This window comes from Cyclopterus lumpus, chromosome 4 (genome assembly GCF_009769545.1).
Source record: "Cyclopterus lumpus isolate fCycLum1 chromosome 4, fCycLum1.pri, whole genome shotgun sequence".
In the NCBI taxonomy this organism is placed as follows: Eukaryota; Metazoa; Chordata; class Actinopteri; order Perciformes; family Cyclopteridae; genus Cyclopterus; species Cyclopterus lumpus.
This window is the reverse complement of record NC_046969.1, coordinates 19,180,829-19,199,328: the sequence shown is the minus strand read 5'-3', so window position 1 is coordinate 19,199,328 and position 18,500 is coordinate 19,180,829. Positions and strand designations below refer to the sequence as shown.

The window sequence follows — 18,500 nt, the reverse complement described above, 5'->3', positions numbered from 1 at the left end:
GATACACTATTTTTTTTTCTACTTTATTGTTGAGTTGTGATCATTTGACACCGTTTTATTATCCCCTGGCTTCTTTAGTTCACTCCTTAACATTTGCATTTGCTAAATAGATAAAGTTATTGAGAACCGACAGCATACTATCTTTCTTTACATCTGAACAGCTAGACATGGACAATGTAGTTTTTTCTTATTATTACCACGTATTCATTTATGGTGATGTTATAGTCCGCTTGTGTGTGCGCGTTTGTTTGTGTGTGTGCGTGTGTGTATGTATGAGCGTGCGTGCACGCGCATAGGTGGGGCTTTCCGAGCGTTTTGACATGGTCCAAATCTCGCGATAGTTCGGTCTCGGTTACCTACCCGTCTTGGATACCCCCGTTTTCACTGTTGTGAAACATCAACATAGTAACCCGGGAAAGCCAACCTCAGAGGCGGGTAGCGACATTTATTTCTAGAAATCTCACAGTAGACCTGGATATTTGGTTGCTCTGACAAACACCGAGACATCCAATATGGGTGCATGTCGGTAGAAAAAGTTGCTAGCTTAGTTGGCACAACTACTAGCTAACATTGGTTTGCTAACGTTAGCTGGCTAACGCTAACGTTAGCAAACAGACAGCTGGACGAAACTGAGGAAGAAGTCTGGAGAAGTAACGATTTCCTCGTCACTGGGACGTCAGCATGAATGCGGACATCTAGACAATTGGATTGTTTGCCTAAAGGTATGTGTTACGTCTCTCAAAGGAGGTGGTCGGCTAAGTTAATTCATGACTTTCTTGTCATCTCGCATTAACGTCAACTCTTTCTCGAGTTCGCGGCTCCGACTATTCCCTGGCCCGAGACGTTTAGGAATAAGTCATCTCGAAGTCAGAAGGGTCGAATGAGTTGCACATATAATTTCTGGACAGTTTATGTTTGTGCTGGATAACAAACAAATGGTTGTTGTGAAGTTCACCGTTGTTTTAATAATAAATTGTTTTTTAGAAAACAGTAATACCCTGACTGTAAGTTCACCCTGGAAAGTAGATTAATGAGAGGATTGTGTTGTCTGAGTCTACGGGCGGGTAATTCCGGACAGGTTGGTTCAGTCGTAGCTTTGATACAGGTGACCGTGGGGAGCTAGGTGGCCATTACTTACTTTTTAATTTAGTATTGATAAAGGTTATAATATGCAACGATAACAGCGCTGCTGTCACAGCAACACCGTTATTGTACAGATCCCAATGTACTGTCGATGTGAACCCACTTACATATCAGGCTCTCGATGTTTTTACACAATATTGTAGGAAATACGAAGTTGCTAAATGGAAGGTAAAGTTCTCAGCGAGAAAGGGCGATGTCAGGTGAATATAAAGTAATACTAACCCTAATGACGACAACGGTTAAAGTCAATACAAACCATAAAGTCAAAAATGGCACGTCATTTCTTCCTCGCCCAACGGCGGTGTAACTAGTCTTTTGCACAGTGAGGACATTAGTGGTCGGAAGCTATATTGCAACAGTCAATGTCGCTACATGTGTGTTTTTGTAGTGTAGCGTCCACTCAGAGGTTTTAGCACCGAGACGATACTGCGGAGCAACACTTGAATCGGTAAGCGAAGAAGAACATGTAGCTATCTTTGACTTCACACGGTTGTGTTCGTTTTAGTGGAAATCACATGCACTCCAGCTGGGGAATTGTTTTTTTCTCACTTAAAGTTCACCTGTTGTTGCCCTAATAGGTTGCTGATGAGTTCAACTTCCCTTCCGACGACTTTTATATGTCAAAGTATGTAAACGAAATGTATGAGCTCTGAATGCCTGCATTGGATAGATTATCTCCCACAGCGGTACAGGACCAGTATACGGCTCTGAAGTAGCTGATCGAGCTTGAGATTTGAGACTTTATAGTCGTCAATGGGTGGCAGTAAGTTAACTTTCCTAGTCGTTAACCGAGCTTCTAGAGAAGCGTTTCCTGCAATGCTGGCGTGTGCACTTTTCAGTCACAACTTTTGCCAAAAGTAGCTCACGTCAGCTTATCCCCAGAGGCGAGAGGATGACCTGGAAACTTTAGTTATCTTTATGAATTTGCTACCGTTTACATATTATGGGGATATAGTTCAAGTTGTCTACTCAACCTAAAGTTGTGGAACAGAAAATACATAATTACGTCATTCATGAGAGTTACGGTCATCACTGTTTACAATAAAATATGTTAATGTAGAGACTTAGTTCAAGATCTCTTCGGTTAGCTCCATCGTGATCGCTTCAGGGCTGTGTCACGTGATTGTTATGAATACAAGACATGACTTCTGATGAACTCCTTATGACTCAAAGGCTGTGCAAAACACCCATGCGCCAAGGAATGAGGCCAGATGTACTTACTAATCCATGGTACAGTTAACTGATTAAATTGGCAAAGTTGTCAACAATTTGACAAACTGTTGACTTATGAAGAGTACCATTTTGTCATTGACTTTATGAGAGTACATAGGACCAGACACCTGTGTTCCATCTTAACAGGTGCCTCAAAGTAAACATCTTATGGCTGACGTAACACACTTAAGTTCTGCTTACCTTCCTACATGGAAATCTTTAGAGGAATGTGCTGTTGTAAAACCGGTTTTAAATGGCAGGCTGACATAATCTGCTGTCATAATAAATACTTTGCACTAGGAACAAATTAGACTCAACACATTGTAATGTGTTCACATACTTGGCATTGCTTACAGCTAGACAGTTGTCTCCAATGCTTATTTCTGTAAGTAATTTTCTTGTTTGAAAATGCTTGATCTATTTTGTTTCTATACTACTCATTGTTTTGGTTTCAGCTCACATTTTTGTTTTATCTGCCTGATGGCCAGATTGTAACTGGCTTTGTTTTCAGACAGGTATATTGTATTCAGTATAAGAGTTGACTTATGTCACATTTACCTTAGCTCAGTATTAGTTTTCATGATTTGCCTCTTGTCTAATCTTGGCTTCAGCTGAATGAGAGAGATGAGGAGCAGCAGGAGGATTGAGGTGTCTCTGAAAAGCTCTGCTCAGCAGCTTACAGATCACAATAATTGCACAGGTGTGTACAATACTTAAGTTCAGTTGTAATGTTGTTTGTTGTAATGTTGTTTGTGTTCTCACAAGCACTTTATTTAAAATGCAATATGTAATGTGTCATGAGTTGTTTACATAGCAAGGGGTTCTCTATCACCTATCAAAATGGATTTTCATTCTCTTCCTCTTTGTCAGAGCTGACAACTGCATGGACAAGTTTGTCCCAGTCCAAAGCTGCTGTAAGTACATCTGCAACAGTTTTCTGCTGTATTACTTTGTTTGTCAGCTCCTATATTTTCCATTTCATGAAAGTTATGAAATACAGTCTGCAACGATGATGATGATGATGATTCCCTTTTATCATCGCATAACCCAAGGAGTCTGACACATGTTCTCCCTTTGTAGTTGCGGCATATAGAAAACCATCTAGAGGCAGCTCCAGGGACGGGGGTTCTCCTGGACTCTGTCATGGACCCTCCCAAGAAGAAATCCTCCAGGACGGTTCGCTGCAGGGGTGGGTTATGTAAAAATGTCATTATCACGAGTTAAATTCTACACTCAAACATTAACTATTTTAACATTGCTGTCTCTATCACAGATGGTCAACAAGCTGATGACCATGGAGGGTCTTCAAAGCGCAGGGGGCGATGTCAGCAGAGTCCAGAGAAGAGCAGCTCACGCAGCCCACTGAGAAATGCCACACAGGACAGCAATGTCCGCAGGAACAACAGCGTGGAGTTCAGGGAACCGCTCGCCTCCTACAGGTACAAAAACTGCATCAGAATGCATGTATGAAACATCCATAGCCTCTTCTCTCTAGGTAATTTGTTGTATTCTGTCATACTCTGGACTGGATATCTGTGCACCAATCAAATCACATTGGTAATCATTTTTTAAATAATTAAAAAAACAAACACAATTTAAATTAAACCTTAAAGCATAATGCTTTTATTGCATCCTCCTTCTAGAAACACATTCATCAATGTTACTACTTTACATGGTATTTAGATAATACCAATCTAGTCATATGATATAGGGTGTCTATAGAGTGACAACAAAATAAGATGGTGACTATTCTGCAACTGAGCTTTTCATTATTGCGTCACTACATTGTTTCAACTTGATAGATCAGAAGAGCTCTTACACCGACATAACAGTCAGTCCCCCAACGCTCTTTGCTCTTCAAGACTTCCATTCAGAGACCATATGTTGTTGACATCTCTGAATAGCTCATAGCTGAATGTCTCACAGGTATTTCAGTAGCTCAAGGCTCTGCTTTTTGCAGTAATACTGCAAAATCGTATGTTTTGTCTCTCATATATTCACAGAATTACTGAATTTCGAATGTGAATATCTACTCAAGAGTTTGTAGAGACCAAACGTAGTGGAAGTACCATCATTTAAAAATACCACTTTTTTCATTCTGGTTATGCATTTTGAATGGTTTCCATCCTTGACCACCCTTACACAAGCTCTTCTGTATACTCAGTGAGTGGTAAATTAAAAGTAAATCTTGATCCCCTTCCTGATCCCATGTAATCTGATTTGTGTCCAGAGAGGCCACCCCTCCACCACATCCCTCCTCTCAGCTGGAGGCCTACAGCCTGCAGTCAGTGCCAGGGTCTTCGCACCCATCCTCACCGCCCTCCTCAGATCCTCTTCTTAGCCAGCTGGTCTACCAGAGAGACACCAGGGACAAACAGACAGACATGGACCTTTACAGCACACACTCCTCAGCTCTGGAGAGCACAGAGGTCCGCTACCTCAATGACCAGCCAGCCCTGGACACCCTGAGGACTATTGGAAACCAGTCCCATCGCAGAGTACCTGCATGGGAGGAGACTGAGGAGGAAAGCACTGCAAAAGCACAACTTGGAATGGATAGCCAAGAGTTAAGCCCATGTCTAGGTCCAGCCCCTGGCTCCACACACAGAAGGGAGAGCACTCCTTCCACCAGCCCTGGTTCAGCTTCCCAACGGCTGGAGAACCTAAGGCGACATCAGCCTGACGATAAGCTGGAGAAGCTCAAAGAGCGTATTCGAAGGCAGAGGCAACATCTGGAGGAGTCTGCAGAGAGAGAGAAGCTGCTGGGTTATCTGGAACAGCCCGTTATGGCAGCTGTAGGGAGTAACAATCTGGTACTAGCAACAAGCCCACAGCCAAAATACGGAAAGTAGCAGCTTGCAACCGCCTGCACCAATATACAAAGGTACCATCAGTGTAGGATATATCTCAAACTTAAATGTTCTCGTTTGTTTGACTTTTTTAACCAAAAAAAAGACATAATGATATGTAAATAGCTTAATGTTTTAGGAATACAAATTCTAGCTTAGGAAAAAGAATGCTACAACTTACGTCTTCAATCCTTTATACGCCCAGGTTTCAACAGTACTGAGACAAAGATCCGGACTCCTGATGGGAGAGTTTGGAAGGAGGAGGAGTTCCATAACCTCAGCAGAGAAATATACAGAGACCTGTCACGACAGTTTGCTGTAAGCAACAAACACTTTCTTAGCAAGCTAATGATTGCTCAAAAGTGTATTGATCTCTCAGACACCCACACAAAAAAGGTATTGTTTCAGCTGTTTTCCATAGTGGAGTGTTAAACATGATTTTTCTTATATAGTCTTTGGTTTATAACATCAGAGATTTTTGACCCGAGGCACAGGGCTTGGTTTTCAGCCAACTGACAGCTTTTAGCTGAGAAATTGTTTGTCAGTTTGTGTTGCTTATTTTCTGCTTTTGTCTTCTGTGCACAGAGAGCACCAGATCCAGACATCAGCAAGCAGAGGGAACAGAGAGCAGACAGGTCCAAAGAGAGGAGGCCACCCAAACCAGTCAGGAAGGTCCACAGGCTGCCCCTTCATCTGACCTTAATGCAAAACCAGGTATAATAATCCTCTTTTGTGTCTGGGAGCCAATCCACCCTCTGATTTATCTATAAGTAGTGAAAGCTAAATATGTGGACTAATCTGGCAGAAGTGTATTATCGGTCCATACGGACCAAAACCAAGAGCCTCAATGTTGAACTGTTGGTGTGCTTTGGCTTTTCTCAGTGTCTGTGTTACAATGAGAGTGATGGTTTTATCAAGTGCTTACTTTGTTTACATTATAGCTAACTATCAAATAATCATGTACAACAATAATTATTTCTTTAATTTGAATCTGATTGGTGTGATAATGTTGTAAATTCATCAGACAGACTGCAGAAGCCTGTGTTCTAACTACAGTATTCAGTGTGTGTGTGTGTGTGTGTGTGTGTGTGTGTGTGTGTGTGTGTGTGTGTGTGTGTGTGTGTGTGTGTGTGTGTGTGTGTGTGTGTGTGTGTGTGTGTGTGTGTGTGTGTGTGTGTGTGTGTGTGTGTGTGTGTGTGTGTGTGTGTGTGTGTGTGTGTGTGTGTGTGTGTGTGTGTGTGTGTGTGTGTGTGTGTGTGTGTGTGTGTGTGGGGCAGAGACATTGCTGGCTTCTAAAGCAGTGTTAAGTCTCTAATCCCTGAAGAAATGTTCAGTATGTGTGACATGAGGTTTGTGTAGCATACAGACACCTACATAGAAGAATCATAGCCAAATACTGCTGTATACGGGGCATAGCAGACCTCCGATAGCTGAGAAAACTTCCCCATTCACAAAGATATATATGTATAGTTTTATATATACTTGGCATGATCATCCAAATGAGTGATTCCATCTCATTTTTAAAAAGTTATTGAAAATATACAGTACAGAACCAAAAAAGGTAATCTGAATATCCTGAAAGCTGACTGTAAAATATACCTCACCTATTCTATAGCTCTCGTTCACTCTGTACCGGGTGTCTACTTGTTTATTCCAACTTTTGTGTTGTCTCTAAAGTCTGGCTGTTCTCTCTTTCGTGCTGGAAAAACACTATAAATAGCCCCCTGAAATCTGTGGCCAGGTTCAGTTGCTCATCCACCCAGTACAAACAGCTGCTTGGTTAGTGGATGTACAACTTCATTACCAGGAACTGCACTTCAGTAGAATACAGCCATAGTGAAAAGAGCTCGAGAGATTAGCCCATGGTAAGAGATACTGCTGTTTTTTAAATGTAATTTTCCAATGCTCTGAGCATTACACATGCTATTCTACACACTCTCAATGTACTGGACTGGTGGCAGAACTATGAGCAGCAGAGATTGGCATGGATACATGTGAAATAAAAACAATTCATCTGCCAGATGGTTACTAGGAGCAAAGAGGAAAATGTACTTGAGGGAGGGCAAAGAACAAGTTATTTTGTTATCACCTCTCCCATACAAAAACTTCAGTGGGGGCCTCATGTTGTTTTTCATAAGGTTAAGTGACCGTTTCTTACTAAAGCAATGCACCTTCGCTATTGCATGTTTTGTGGTTGGTGCTTTTGGTCTCTTTGTTCTCTAATCTTTGTGTGTATTTATTTTCTGGTGACTTGCTCCAGACACATGCAGTCATGTTCCTCAAGGTCAACATGAACTATATTGAATTGAATGCTATCACCTGGTAATATTGTTGGTGATATTGTTCCATGTCATTGTAGTGATTAGCCCTGCATCATGGCGGGAGGGCCAAAGGCTGGTAAAGATGGTACTGGGTCCAGTTCCCAAGCTGCCCAGGGAGGAGGACAGATCCCAGCCAGCTGACAGACTGAGCAGAACAGGTGGGACATGGAGACCTATACTCTAACCCTTCTATACATGCCGCTACACCCATATCTTATATTTCTATGTTAGGCAAATTCAAAAACATCTAACCCAGCTTGCTTACACAGTCATCTCCGCTGTAAACATTTTTCTAATGGTCTTGCTCGGCTTGACGTACTTTCATTAACCAGCGTGTCAAAATGTACAAAAGGAAATGGATAGAAACGGTGACTTGTTTCCTCAAGTAGCTATCAAAATTCCACCTCTAAAATTAAACATAAAGGTCTGTACTGTTGCTATTACCTGGAATGGGAGTCGTCCATGTACCTGGAAGATGTTATAAAATACATATCTGGAGCCTTTTATAGAGGTTTTGCATGTCTGGGACTGCCAAAGAATATGAATAAATAAAGTAGTCTGCTACTGGTCTCAGACTCTGTCTCACATTCTCTCATAGTCACAGACTATCTGCATCAATACAGAGTACCATTGACCGGAAAGAATATAGTGACTGGCTGTTCTGGTTGGGTGCACAATCTAGACATGGCCTGATTTCCAGAGACTACAGAGCAGGGACAGGCTCGCAGCTCGCAGACGGGATTAGATACTTAAAATCTAGATGGGAATTTTCAAATTGGCCCAGATTAGAGCCTGCCCCACAAGCCTCATCTAGTATGCGTCTAGCTTTGGAGTGTTTTGAGCAGTCACTTGTTGGAACATCCAGTGTGTTGTAAGCTGAAATAACCGGTTTATTGAATGGAATAATCATCGATAAAGAGGAACACAGTTAAAGAATTGTATAGCCAATACATAATAAAGTAAAGAAAAACAAGTTTAATGTCCGATCACACACTTTCACCTCTGGTTAGATTTGAATAGTGAACGCACATTTACAATGTTCAATGTTCCATCAACATAGCTTACACTTCAAAGGCTTAGTTTAGCATTACACTATTTAGAAAGTGTGTTTATGTAAATGTTTTGCCCTATGTCCACCAGCTTCCCGTCACCGCTCCAGTTCAGACCCACGCTCAGAATCAAACCCACGGCTTCGCCTGAACAGCACGGAAAGGCCTCGACGTGGATTTCAATCCAAAAGCCACTCCGCAACCACATCTACACCCCCATCTGCAGATCGGGAGAAGGCTCCAGTGGGTGTAAGCACGGACCTGTTGTCAGCAGACATCCAGGGGATACTTGATGACCTTCAGCTGGAGTGTAAAGCAGTTGAGAGGGAGGAGAGGTCCCGGCAAAGGTCTCGGGGAGGAAGCGGCGGTACGAGAGGGAGAGGGAGATCAGGGTCACGAACAAGGCCTTCAGTCTCTGTTTGGGGAACTACGGTGGCAACAAGTAGCTACTCAAGAGGCTGCCGCAGCGCCAGCCCTGCTGCACACCAAACTGCTGACACTGGGCAGAAAAAACGACACTATGATGCAGACACTGTTCGCCAATACATTTCTCGGCAACAAGAGGATAGAAAGAGGCAACGGGCAGATGAGAAGAGGGCACTGAGGGAAGAGGCAGAGACTAGAAACCAGAGACTGCAGGACCTCTACAGGAAGCAAAGGGAAGCGGCTAAAACAGTGGTGCTTCCTAGCGAGGCCCCTGTGGCCCCAGCGCAAAAGCGACTACAGGAGACCTACACCAAACTGCTTCTGGAGGGGGCTCAGCTGGACGAGGAGGCCACACAGACTCACCTTGCTGCTCCTTCTAGTCAAATGGTATTGTACATTTGCATAATACATGGTTACCTTATATTTATATTTATTTATTGATATATATATATATATATAAATAAAAAGATGTTTTGACATATGTGTTCTGCCACAGAGACCAATGTACCAGCCCTCAGGAGAGTCGGACAAAGAGAACAAAAGACTAGAGGCACCACAGAGTCCCTCGAGCAGTGACAGGTCTTTGAATGACCAGCCACCACCTCCATTATCCAGGTACGCACATGCACACACATAAATCCGCCTGCTCACCTCACCATTCCCCAGAATAGCAAACACTACGATTTGTTGACCATGATAAACAACAAACAACCCAGTACAACAACAGTACACACATTCTGGTATCTACTGGAAATAATGGACCTCTTAACTTCAGATAACTGTGTCAATTACCAGCATAAACATGATGAACAAAACCTGTATGTAAATGGGAGTGCATTCATGAGATTTGTAAATATGGTAATACCATATTTTAAGGCCACAGAGGATGTTCCTCTGGACAGCGACTTGAGGGCCTCAATGCGGGACATCTTGCACTGCGACCTGTTGAAAGGTGACGTGGCTGGCCGCTGAGTGTGCTTGAGGTCACTAGCTGCCATTGCAGTCTCCAGTCTGAGAAGCTGAGAGAGGAGATGATCACCAAAAGGTGCTAGCCCACTGCTGCTGGGACCATTCGTAGGTTGAACAGCTGGACTCAGCTCTTAAAAGCCACTTTAGATTGAATCTCATGCAAGTAGTTCTTGCATGAGGCCCAAATGTGGGCGATAAATTCTAGGGAATCATCTGACTAACAAACAGAGAAACTGTTTGTTCCCAGATGGTTCGCTTTTCGGGCAATTTTACAGTCAGTGCTCCTATTTCAGATGCATTAAAAGAACTTCTTAGATAATAATTGACTGGTTTATAAGATGATTGCGGGCAATGGATTTACCTTTTGAAACAGATGTAAAAATAATCAGTGATTATAGTTATTGTCATTTAAAGTGTTCATCTAGTTACAGTTTGGCTCTATCCTGTCCATTATGCTCTGTACCATTAACATCTGCGTATCAGACTGGTGAAAACATTTCTCTACTTTGCAAAAATATTTAGCTGTAGTTGATAAAGGTGTTTTTGCAAGGGAAAGCAAATTAAAAAAGCAATTAAAATTTGCTTTGACATTACCCCGAATGACTGCGGACATCCTGGGTACTTAGTCCAAAGGTTAACATTTATTAAAAAAAAATAAAAAGTGATTTCATCATTTTGAAAATCCACATGTTTGTAACAAATGGAATATTCTTCTTAAATCCATATTTTTTGGCATTTAGCCTTTCAAAAACAACATTTTTATTGCAAGTTTGTCTTCCGCCTGCTGCACACAAAGGGAGGCACGTACTTTTATTAAAAGCACCAGAAATTTCACATAATCATATTTAAAATTAATTTTAGTTTGATAAAATCATAGAATATGACGACAGACAGATTGGACGCTTCATTCCAAAACCTCAATCAAAGCATTGAAGGTAGAAAATAAATAAACAGTCGTTACAGCTGTGTCCATATTGGTAACCTCTCTTGTGAAACGTGGGGAAAATTCTTGTTGAGCAAGCACATAGAGAACGGAGATGCAGTGTGTCAGATTTGTATGTATTGTTACTCATGCTGGTAAATGGGCCTCAGTGGGCGAATATGTCTCTTAATGCACTGTTGGGTGCAGATATTCAGAGATCATTGTTATATTCAGAAATCATTGTTTTAAATCAAGCTGTTCACATCTCTATTTCTCACTCTCTTTAACGTCTCCATCTGTTGTTACTCTCCCAATTGCAGGAATGATCTTCAGCCTGACCGTCTGAGCCCAGCTGTTCAACCTACGAATGGTCCCAGCAGCAGTGGGCAAGCACCTTTTGGTGATCATCTCCTCTCTCAGCTTCTCAGACTGGGGACTGCAATGTCAGCTAGTGACCTCAAGCACACTCAGCGGCCAGCCACGGCACCTTCCAACAGGTCGCAGTGCAAGATGTCCCGCATTGAGGCCCTCAAGGCCACAGCCGCGTCCCTCTCCAACCGGATAGAAAGTGAGGCACGGAAGCTTGCTGGGGAGGGGATCAACTATGGTATTGAAACTTCAATGGATGTGGATATTATTAGACCATCTCAAGCTAATCTTGATGATGCATGTCGTGCAGAAACAGCTGCCCCAGAAAATGATGACGTTGCCTTGAGGATCCAGAGGATTTTAACTAGCACAGGTTCATACAACGGCACCGCTCTTCCAGGAACAGGCAATCTGCACGCCCTCAGGGGACAGAAAGAAAAGAAAGACACACACACCAATATGACTAATCCACAAACAACTTCTGCTGATGTAACAGGGCCAATTCCCAACATTTACACACATGAAAGGAGGAGGCTAGCCAATGGCCTGGACAAGGTAGAGAGAGTGGAACAAAGGATAGGGTGTGGATTGATGGATGACGAGGATAAGAATCGGACAGATCTCCATGACTCAAGCGCTGGTTCCATCAGTGAGGGTCCTCTTCTGAGTGAAGGGAGTTTTTCTGAGGACGAGACGAGCCCTCCTCACCCCTCCAACAATCGTGTACCTAGATCGGCAGATCGCCTGAGGGCGGTGGACTACTGCGCGGGTCAAAGAAGGGATTACCAGCGTTTGTCAGAGTTCCAGAGAGAGGCAGCGAAGTACTCAGCCTTCAGCTCACCCTTTGCACAGCATGACGGTAGCAAAGCAGCCTGGGAGGAGCTGAACAAAGGAAGCCCTCTAAGTGTAATCAACATTTTCACTAAGAATCTTCATGGCTACGTGACAGGTTAGTTCACAGAAAGTTGTCTTGTCTGATGGTGAGAAAGTTGTTGCTACTGAGTGTCTGTCTGTCTGTCTGTCTGTCTATCATAATCATAAGAGCTACATGAAATGTTTATCATAGTAGAACTGACATATTGAAATATTTTCCCTTTTTGTTCTAGCTCCACCGTTTCCTGCAGTGAGTGAGAGGAACTCTCCCTCTGCCCATTTGTTACACTCTGGAAATGGTCCCGTAGACGCAGCCATCTATGAAGATGATTTTGTGTCATCACATAGCAGCGGAGCCAGTGGTCAGTTAAAGAGAAGCTCAAATTCTCGCAGGTAAGAAAAAAAATAGAGAGGACGGTAGTTTTCAAAGTGACCACTGGATGGCATTCATGTCACACAAATAGAAAACTCATGCAGCCCTTTCAGACAGCAATTCCTCTCTGCATTCTGGATTTCAGAGGTTTTTCCTTTCATGTTTAGTAACCAGTGCAAGTACTCTCAGACAGATTAACTTTGCCGTTCATCCCATCTTCACTGGAAATTCTTTTGGTGTCACAGATTCTTGAGTTTTATTTTAAAGTTGATCCTACGTCTTTCTCCCCTCACTGTCAGTGTGAACAGCCATTTTGAGGAACTGATGAGGAGGTCCCCCTATGACAAAAGTATAGGAGGCAGCAATTCCCACCATTCATCCTTTCACTCATCTATTCACATCACCACATCCATCCTCTGGCTCAACATCTGGCTCCTCACCCTTCTCCAGGCAACTCTGCCAGAAAAAGAGGTGAGAATGGATAGTTTTGCATAATTTCTTGAACTCCTATTTTTCTTTTATAAAATGGAAATAAAAAAGATGGTCAAATGCCGTTTCTTATAGTTAACAAATCCCACTGCTGCACAATGTATAATTTCAAATCCTCTGCAGGCACAGCATCAGACCAGAGTGATGCCACTCTGGTAGAAGAGCCAAGGAGTTCCTGCTCTCCTCCCTCAGAGGCATTATCCTGTGACTCCAGGAAGAGGGGCTCAGACCAAAGCTCTGCCCACAGCCAGAGTGTCCACTCTAATGACACTATAGGGGAAACTTCAGTGCTTTCTCAACAAAGGTAACATCTTCATCAGACTACATTAAAGGGGAGGTTTGTTACTTTAGGTTTAGTCCAACGCTGTAAAACCTCCCCCTGCAAGGTTTTAGTATCAGCCTTTTTCTGTAAAGCGTCTCTAAAATATCAATTTGAAGTACCAACCAACTCAGAATCCTCCACTTGGTATATACTACAGTATATACCTGAGTCAGTTCTAGGGTTTGCAGCATGAGGGACTCTTTCTTTATCATTTGGTTAACCCAGTTCTAGGGGTTTTTTTCTTTCTTTTTTTCTTCTATTTTTAGTTTTAGTTTGGGTCTTGACAGTAAGAAGTCTCCGGCAGCCAGGCCCAAAAAGGCTTCTCCGTCTGGCTCTCCATAACCTGGTTCTCCTCTGGAAGCAGGCTCTCCCATGACTAATTACTTAACGACACTTGGAGAGCCCTACTTGAGGCTGCCAGTCTAAACAGTCTTGTGGCTTGCTGTTCTGTTGAAGGTCTGAGGGTTTAAGCAGCCTTTTAGTGCCCAGCAACCAGGGGAGGCCGCCGTTCAACCCAAGACAGAAAACAGTGCCTATTTTGTTCTGGGGGCCTGCGGGGTAGTTGGTCGGGTCAGCCAGCTTCACCACAGCTTGGGTCTGTTGCTGCCAGAGGAAAGGAGAGTGGGTTTTTTCTTCTTCATTTAATCTCAGTGCTCAGTAGTGACATTTGAGCCCTCTAGTGGTATTCTAAAACCCAGGTGGCAGATTCCTGCCACTCTGTGGAGCTTGTGTGTCTTACACGATCAAGGCAAGACATCCAGGCTGGATTGTGTCCTTCACAGCACCTTTTACAAAGAAGGTTGTTGGTTAACTTTGGTGGTGACTTAGTGTTCATTACTGTGTTGTTATTTATGTAGTAACAGCACAAGTATTACCATTGTTCTCCGTGAGCTTTGTAGGTTTTTGACATATTGCATTCCTATCTGTTTTCTGTTATGACAACCATCTGTTTTACTATTAAGATCATTCCAACATTGTAATATGAATTGAATGTGATTGTTATCCTTGGAGGGGAAAATAGGTGCCACAGCCTGCTATCCTTAATGGGGAAGTAGAGTGTATCCTGATTTCTGTAGACAGCGTCCTTGGCCTCTGATCATCTCTGAGCAGCACAATATAGCCATTCATAGTCTGGGCCTCTCACAGCAGGGGTATGCTGCCTCAGTCAGTTCTAGTGTTTGCGGCATGAGGGCCTCTTTCTTTATCATTTGGTTCACCCACTGTGCAAATCTTGTAGCATCCCCTTTTCAAACACTATTTTGGAATTTGTTTGTTTGAGAAAACAATTTAAAAAAACATCACGATAAAGTAATTTACTTAAGTCTACAAACATCCACTTTAGAAGACAAGTTGTCTGGTTTCACAATAATAATTGATCCACGACTTACTTGAGCTTTTTTTCCTTCTATTTTTATTTTTAGTTTGGGTCTTGACAGTAAGAAGTCTTTGGCAGCCAGGCCCAAAAAGGCTTCTCCGTCTGGCTCTCCATACCCTGGTTCTCCTCTGGAAGCAGGCTCTCCCAGTGAGCCTGTGAGAAGTGCTTCTCTGGGGGCAAATAATCCAAACCCAGGCACCACAGCTCGCGGTGGTCAAGCAGAGACCAGGACCACAGGTAGATAAAACTCATATTAACATGATAAACAACAGACGTTATGTGAAGCAGAACTTCAAGACTGAATGTTCCTTTAGCTAAAGTCACAACTGTCAAGATGACAGAAAAGGTCTGACCCACTCCACCAACATATCCTTTTATTAATCTCTCTCCACTCTGCTTTTCTCTCAGGTGAACAACAGTATTCACCTGCTGTCTTGCAGCAGCGTATGGCGGTAGAGCTCCAGTACCTGGAGTCCATTGAGGAGTCAGTCCGACAGCTGGGTGACGTGGAGAGGGTGATGGGTGTGTCCATGGCTCAGCAGGAGAGCGTGTCATTGGCCCAGATGCTCAAGGTGAAGAAAGATCTGCTGCTGAGAGTAACAAGACTATAGATAAGGACTATGAAGAAGAAGTTCTGCTTTGTATTAAGCAGTGTCTAAAGTGTTAAGATATCAACAGTTGTGTTTATGTTAAACAATTAAGAGAAGATTACGCTCAGCTTCAGTAATTCTGATGGGTGATGATTTCATAATTTTTATGAAGCTTAATATTTGGATGATTGTAAGACCACATACACTCTCAGCTTTGACCTAAGTTATAACATCTGCTGCATGTGACGTAATGTACAATACAAAGGGAAATTACTCAGTTAAATAATTCTTAATTTAATTTATCACAGGCTTCAATTATTTGTTGTTGCATCAAATTTACATGATAAAGACAAAGTCTTTTTTTGGCCTCCATTCATTAGAGTGACTTACTACCTCACTAATGTCTGTATTGATGTACTGTATTGACCTGCTCTCTGAACTTTGACCCTGCAGGCCAGGCAGCAGTGCCATGCGCGTGACCTCTATGAGCTGAAGATCAAGGCTGAAAGGGAAGCCCTGGAGACACAGCTACAGCTGGAGGAAAACAGGCAGAGAGTGGCCAGGGTACAACACACACACACACACACACACACACAATATGCATGTGCATTTGTAAATGATAGTTTTAGGGTTTGCTTCCTCACCTTTTGAATTCTAAGGTACGTGTGCTTTTATTTTTCTGTGTGTGATGTCCATGCTTGTTTTTGTCCAGGCTCACATAGAACTGCAGGAAAACTTGGCGGCAAATCAAAAAGAGACCTTGGAGGGCCTCCAGGAGGCAACTACCAAGTTGATGACTCACAGGCTGAGGCAGCACGGTACACAGCTGACACTGCCCGACACATCAAAGAGGTTCGCAATCCCCGCCTGGAAAACCTCCTGTGTCTTCATTTTGTAACAAAAGCTGATTGATTGAGTTTCAGTAAAGAAATAACAATACACGCCGAGGAGGAAAGGGTAAGACCAATGTAAGACTCATCAAATCTATCATTTTATTTGTATATTGTTTTCTTGTCTATCAGATGACCGAATTGGCGCGGTCGCAGATAACAGGAGCTTTGGTTGTCCTCCCTGATGTTTCTGATTCGTCCATGGAGCGGGAAGAACAGCAGAGCTCCTATTCAAGCAGCGGAAGGGACAAAAATGACTCTGACAGGTGAAATAAAAACACCTTTTTTTTAAATTATATATTGCATACTGCCTTCCATTTTTAATTAGTATCTGTTCTAAATGTTTTGGTCTCTTCTGCATGCTCTCTTACAGCTTCCCTAGTGAGGTGTCCAAGCAGACAGACCAGACCAGAAGAACCGTTGTCTTCGCTGAACAGCCCCAGTCACTCTGATTCTCTGTCCTTCAGAAGACCAAACCTCAGGTACAGCTTAGGCCTCGTTTGTAGCACTAATTTATCAGATTTCCATTAGATTTGGGGAAGAAAAAACCTACTGACGCTAAATCTGTCCTTTTCTTCTTTCCCAGTGGAGCAGACTCTAGCAGTCAACATAGCCCGCCGCAGGCCTCGCCAGAGCACAGAGAACGGACCAAAAAAGAAGCAGTAGAGGGGAAATGGAGGAAAGGAGGAGCTGAAGTAAGGGCAGAGAGGGAAGCAGGCAGCAGCTCCATAGAGGAGGAAGTTCTAACGGCAGCAAATGACTCCCTCTGCAGTGACAGCATCCCCTCTGCAGTGGATGAGAAAGGTATTGGATGGCAAACACGGCTATTTGTTTAAAAGTATACACACACACACACACACACACACCAGTGTTTCCCTTGTATTCATTTAACTGTCAGAGGCTGCTGTTATATAAATGTCCCCTCCACTGTGAAAACAACATTATTTAATCTGTATTGAAGCCAAAACTGTGTGTACACAAGGCACCTAACATTTGTAGCTTATCTTATTTTTTGCCCTCCAGGAGACAGTACGTCAGTGGCAACCGAGTACTCACTCAAATTTGATGAGTCCATGACAGAGGATGAGATAGAAGAGCGTTCCTTCCGCTCTCTGCTGCCATCTGAGGCGCACCGCCGTGGGACTATGGAGAAGAAGTCCCGCCACCATGAGGAATCAGAAGATGATGGAGCCAATCACAACACAACATTGGTTTCAGTGGCACACAATATCCTAAAGGTGAGAGGGCAGTGTAATCTACAAACATTTGCCAATATACATCCCTAAGAGTCAGTGGTTGACATTGGAAGGTGGGTGTGTCGACTTTCTTTTTCCTGCATGTGCAACATGTGGTTTGAGTCTCTTTATTTCTCTTGGTTTCTTTTGCCCACCTTTTTTATTCTCCTTTTTAAATTTTTCCTTTCCTAACCGTTATCTTTTATCTCTGTTCTCACACAGGTTCAGGATGCAAACATGGCCTTTTCTGGCGGACAGGACAGCTTTTCCCAGTTCACCATGGACATGGTGCGTCAGTACATGAAGGACGAGGAGGTAAGACTGCAGCACCAGAGCTCTCTGCTGCATCTTCGCCAGAAAGCTGTCAAAGAGAAGACCAGAACTGAGCTGGCCTGGCTAGAGCACCAGAAAAAGAGGCTGTAGGGACAAGGGCGAGGATGACAAAATGCCACCATCAGGAAGAAACAGAGGGGCCTCCTGATGAAACTACAGCAGGAACAGGTACAAGGGGGCGGACAGTTGAGCTTTGGGGCACACTGTCATCTTAAACTTTACTTTACTAACCAACTTTTTCTCCCACTGTCCTGCTGTTCCCAGGCTGAGATTAAGCGACTTCAGGAGGCCAACAAAGCAGCCAGGAAGGAGAGGCAGCTGTTGCTGAAGCAGCAGGAGGAGATTGAGCGGATGAGAAACTCTACACTCCGACTGAAAGAGCGTCTCAAATATGCTGGGGATGAAGCGCCACCTGTGAGTAGTGCAACAGTCACTAATCATCAGGCCTGGGTATGGTTTGGAAAATTACAATTCCAGCACCAATACCAGTACCTTTTTAAAGCTATACAGATACTAAAAGAAAGCTTATTTTGATACCCATATTGTGAATGCAAGCTGTGTGCGTCCCACTGGTGAGATACTCACTGCCGCATTGCACAGCGCTCATACATCGGTTACTGCTGATGCAGCAATCATGCAACCCACGGGGGCGGGACCGCATTGTCGCGTAGGCATAGCTGTTAATGAAATCATGATGGAAAGGCTACTTATAACTGTAGAACATGCTGCCATGTTCATCTACAGTTTTCATTTTGTATTA

At 43.2% G+C, this 18,500-nt stretch overlaps 1 protein-coding gene across 1 annotated transcript in view; it reads left to right on the top strand.

Annotated features, from left to right (window-relative positions):
- The first annotated feature begins 353 nt into the window (after positions 1-353).
- Positions 354-18,500, top strand: part of cep350 (centrosomal protein 350) — a 31,256-nt gene continuing 13,109 nt past the window's right edge. The window contains 33 exon segments of the mRNA XM_034531563.1: positions 354-722; positions 2,967-3,055; positions 3,226-3,269; positions 3,436-3,544; positions 3,629-3,794; positions 4,586-5,163; positions 5,166-5,215; positions 5,218-5,239; positions 5,410-5,523; positions 5,790-5,918; positions 7,564-7,683; positions 8,666-9,387; positions 9,497-9,615; positions 11,212-12,209; positions 12,367-12,526; positions 12,806-12,905; positions 12,907-12,960; positions 12,962-12,977; positions 13,119-13,299; positions 14,739-14,929; positions 15,101-15,264; positions 15,736-15,846; positions 15,995-16,079; positions 16,082-16,134; positions 16,305-16,438; positions 16,546-16,564; positions 16,566-16,654; positions 16,759-16,976; positions 17,196-17,410; positions 17,630-17,827; positions 17,829-17,859; positions 17,862-17,908; positions 18,005-18,154. Of these exon segments, the coding sequence (XP_034387454.1) occupies positions 2,971-3,055; positions 3,226-3,269; positions 3,436-3,544; positions 3,629-3,794; positions 4,586-5,163; positions 5,166-5,215; positions 5,218-5,239; positions 5,410-5,523; positions 5,790-5,918; positions 7,564-7,683; positions 8,666-9,387; positions 9,497-9,615; positions 11,212-12,209; positions 12,367-12,526; positions 12,806-12,905; positions 12,907-12,960; positions 12,962-12,977; positions 13,119-13,299; positions 14,739-14,929; positions 15,101-15,264; positions 15,736-15,846; positions 15,995-16,079; positions 16,082-16,134; positions 16,305-16,438; positions 16,546-16,564; positions 16,566-16,654; positions 16,759-16,976; positions 17,196-17,410; positions 17,630-17,827; positions 17,829-17,859; positions 17,862-17,908; positions 18,005-18,154 (5,472 nt within the window). The 5' untranslated portion in view covers positions 354-722; positions 2,967-2,970.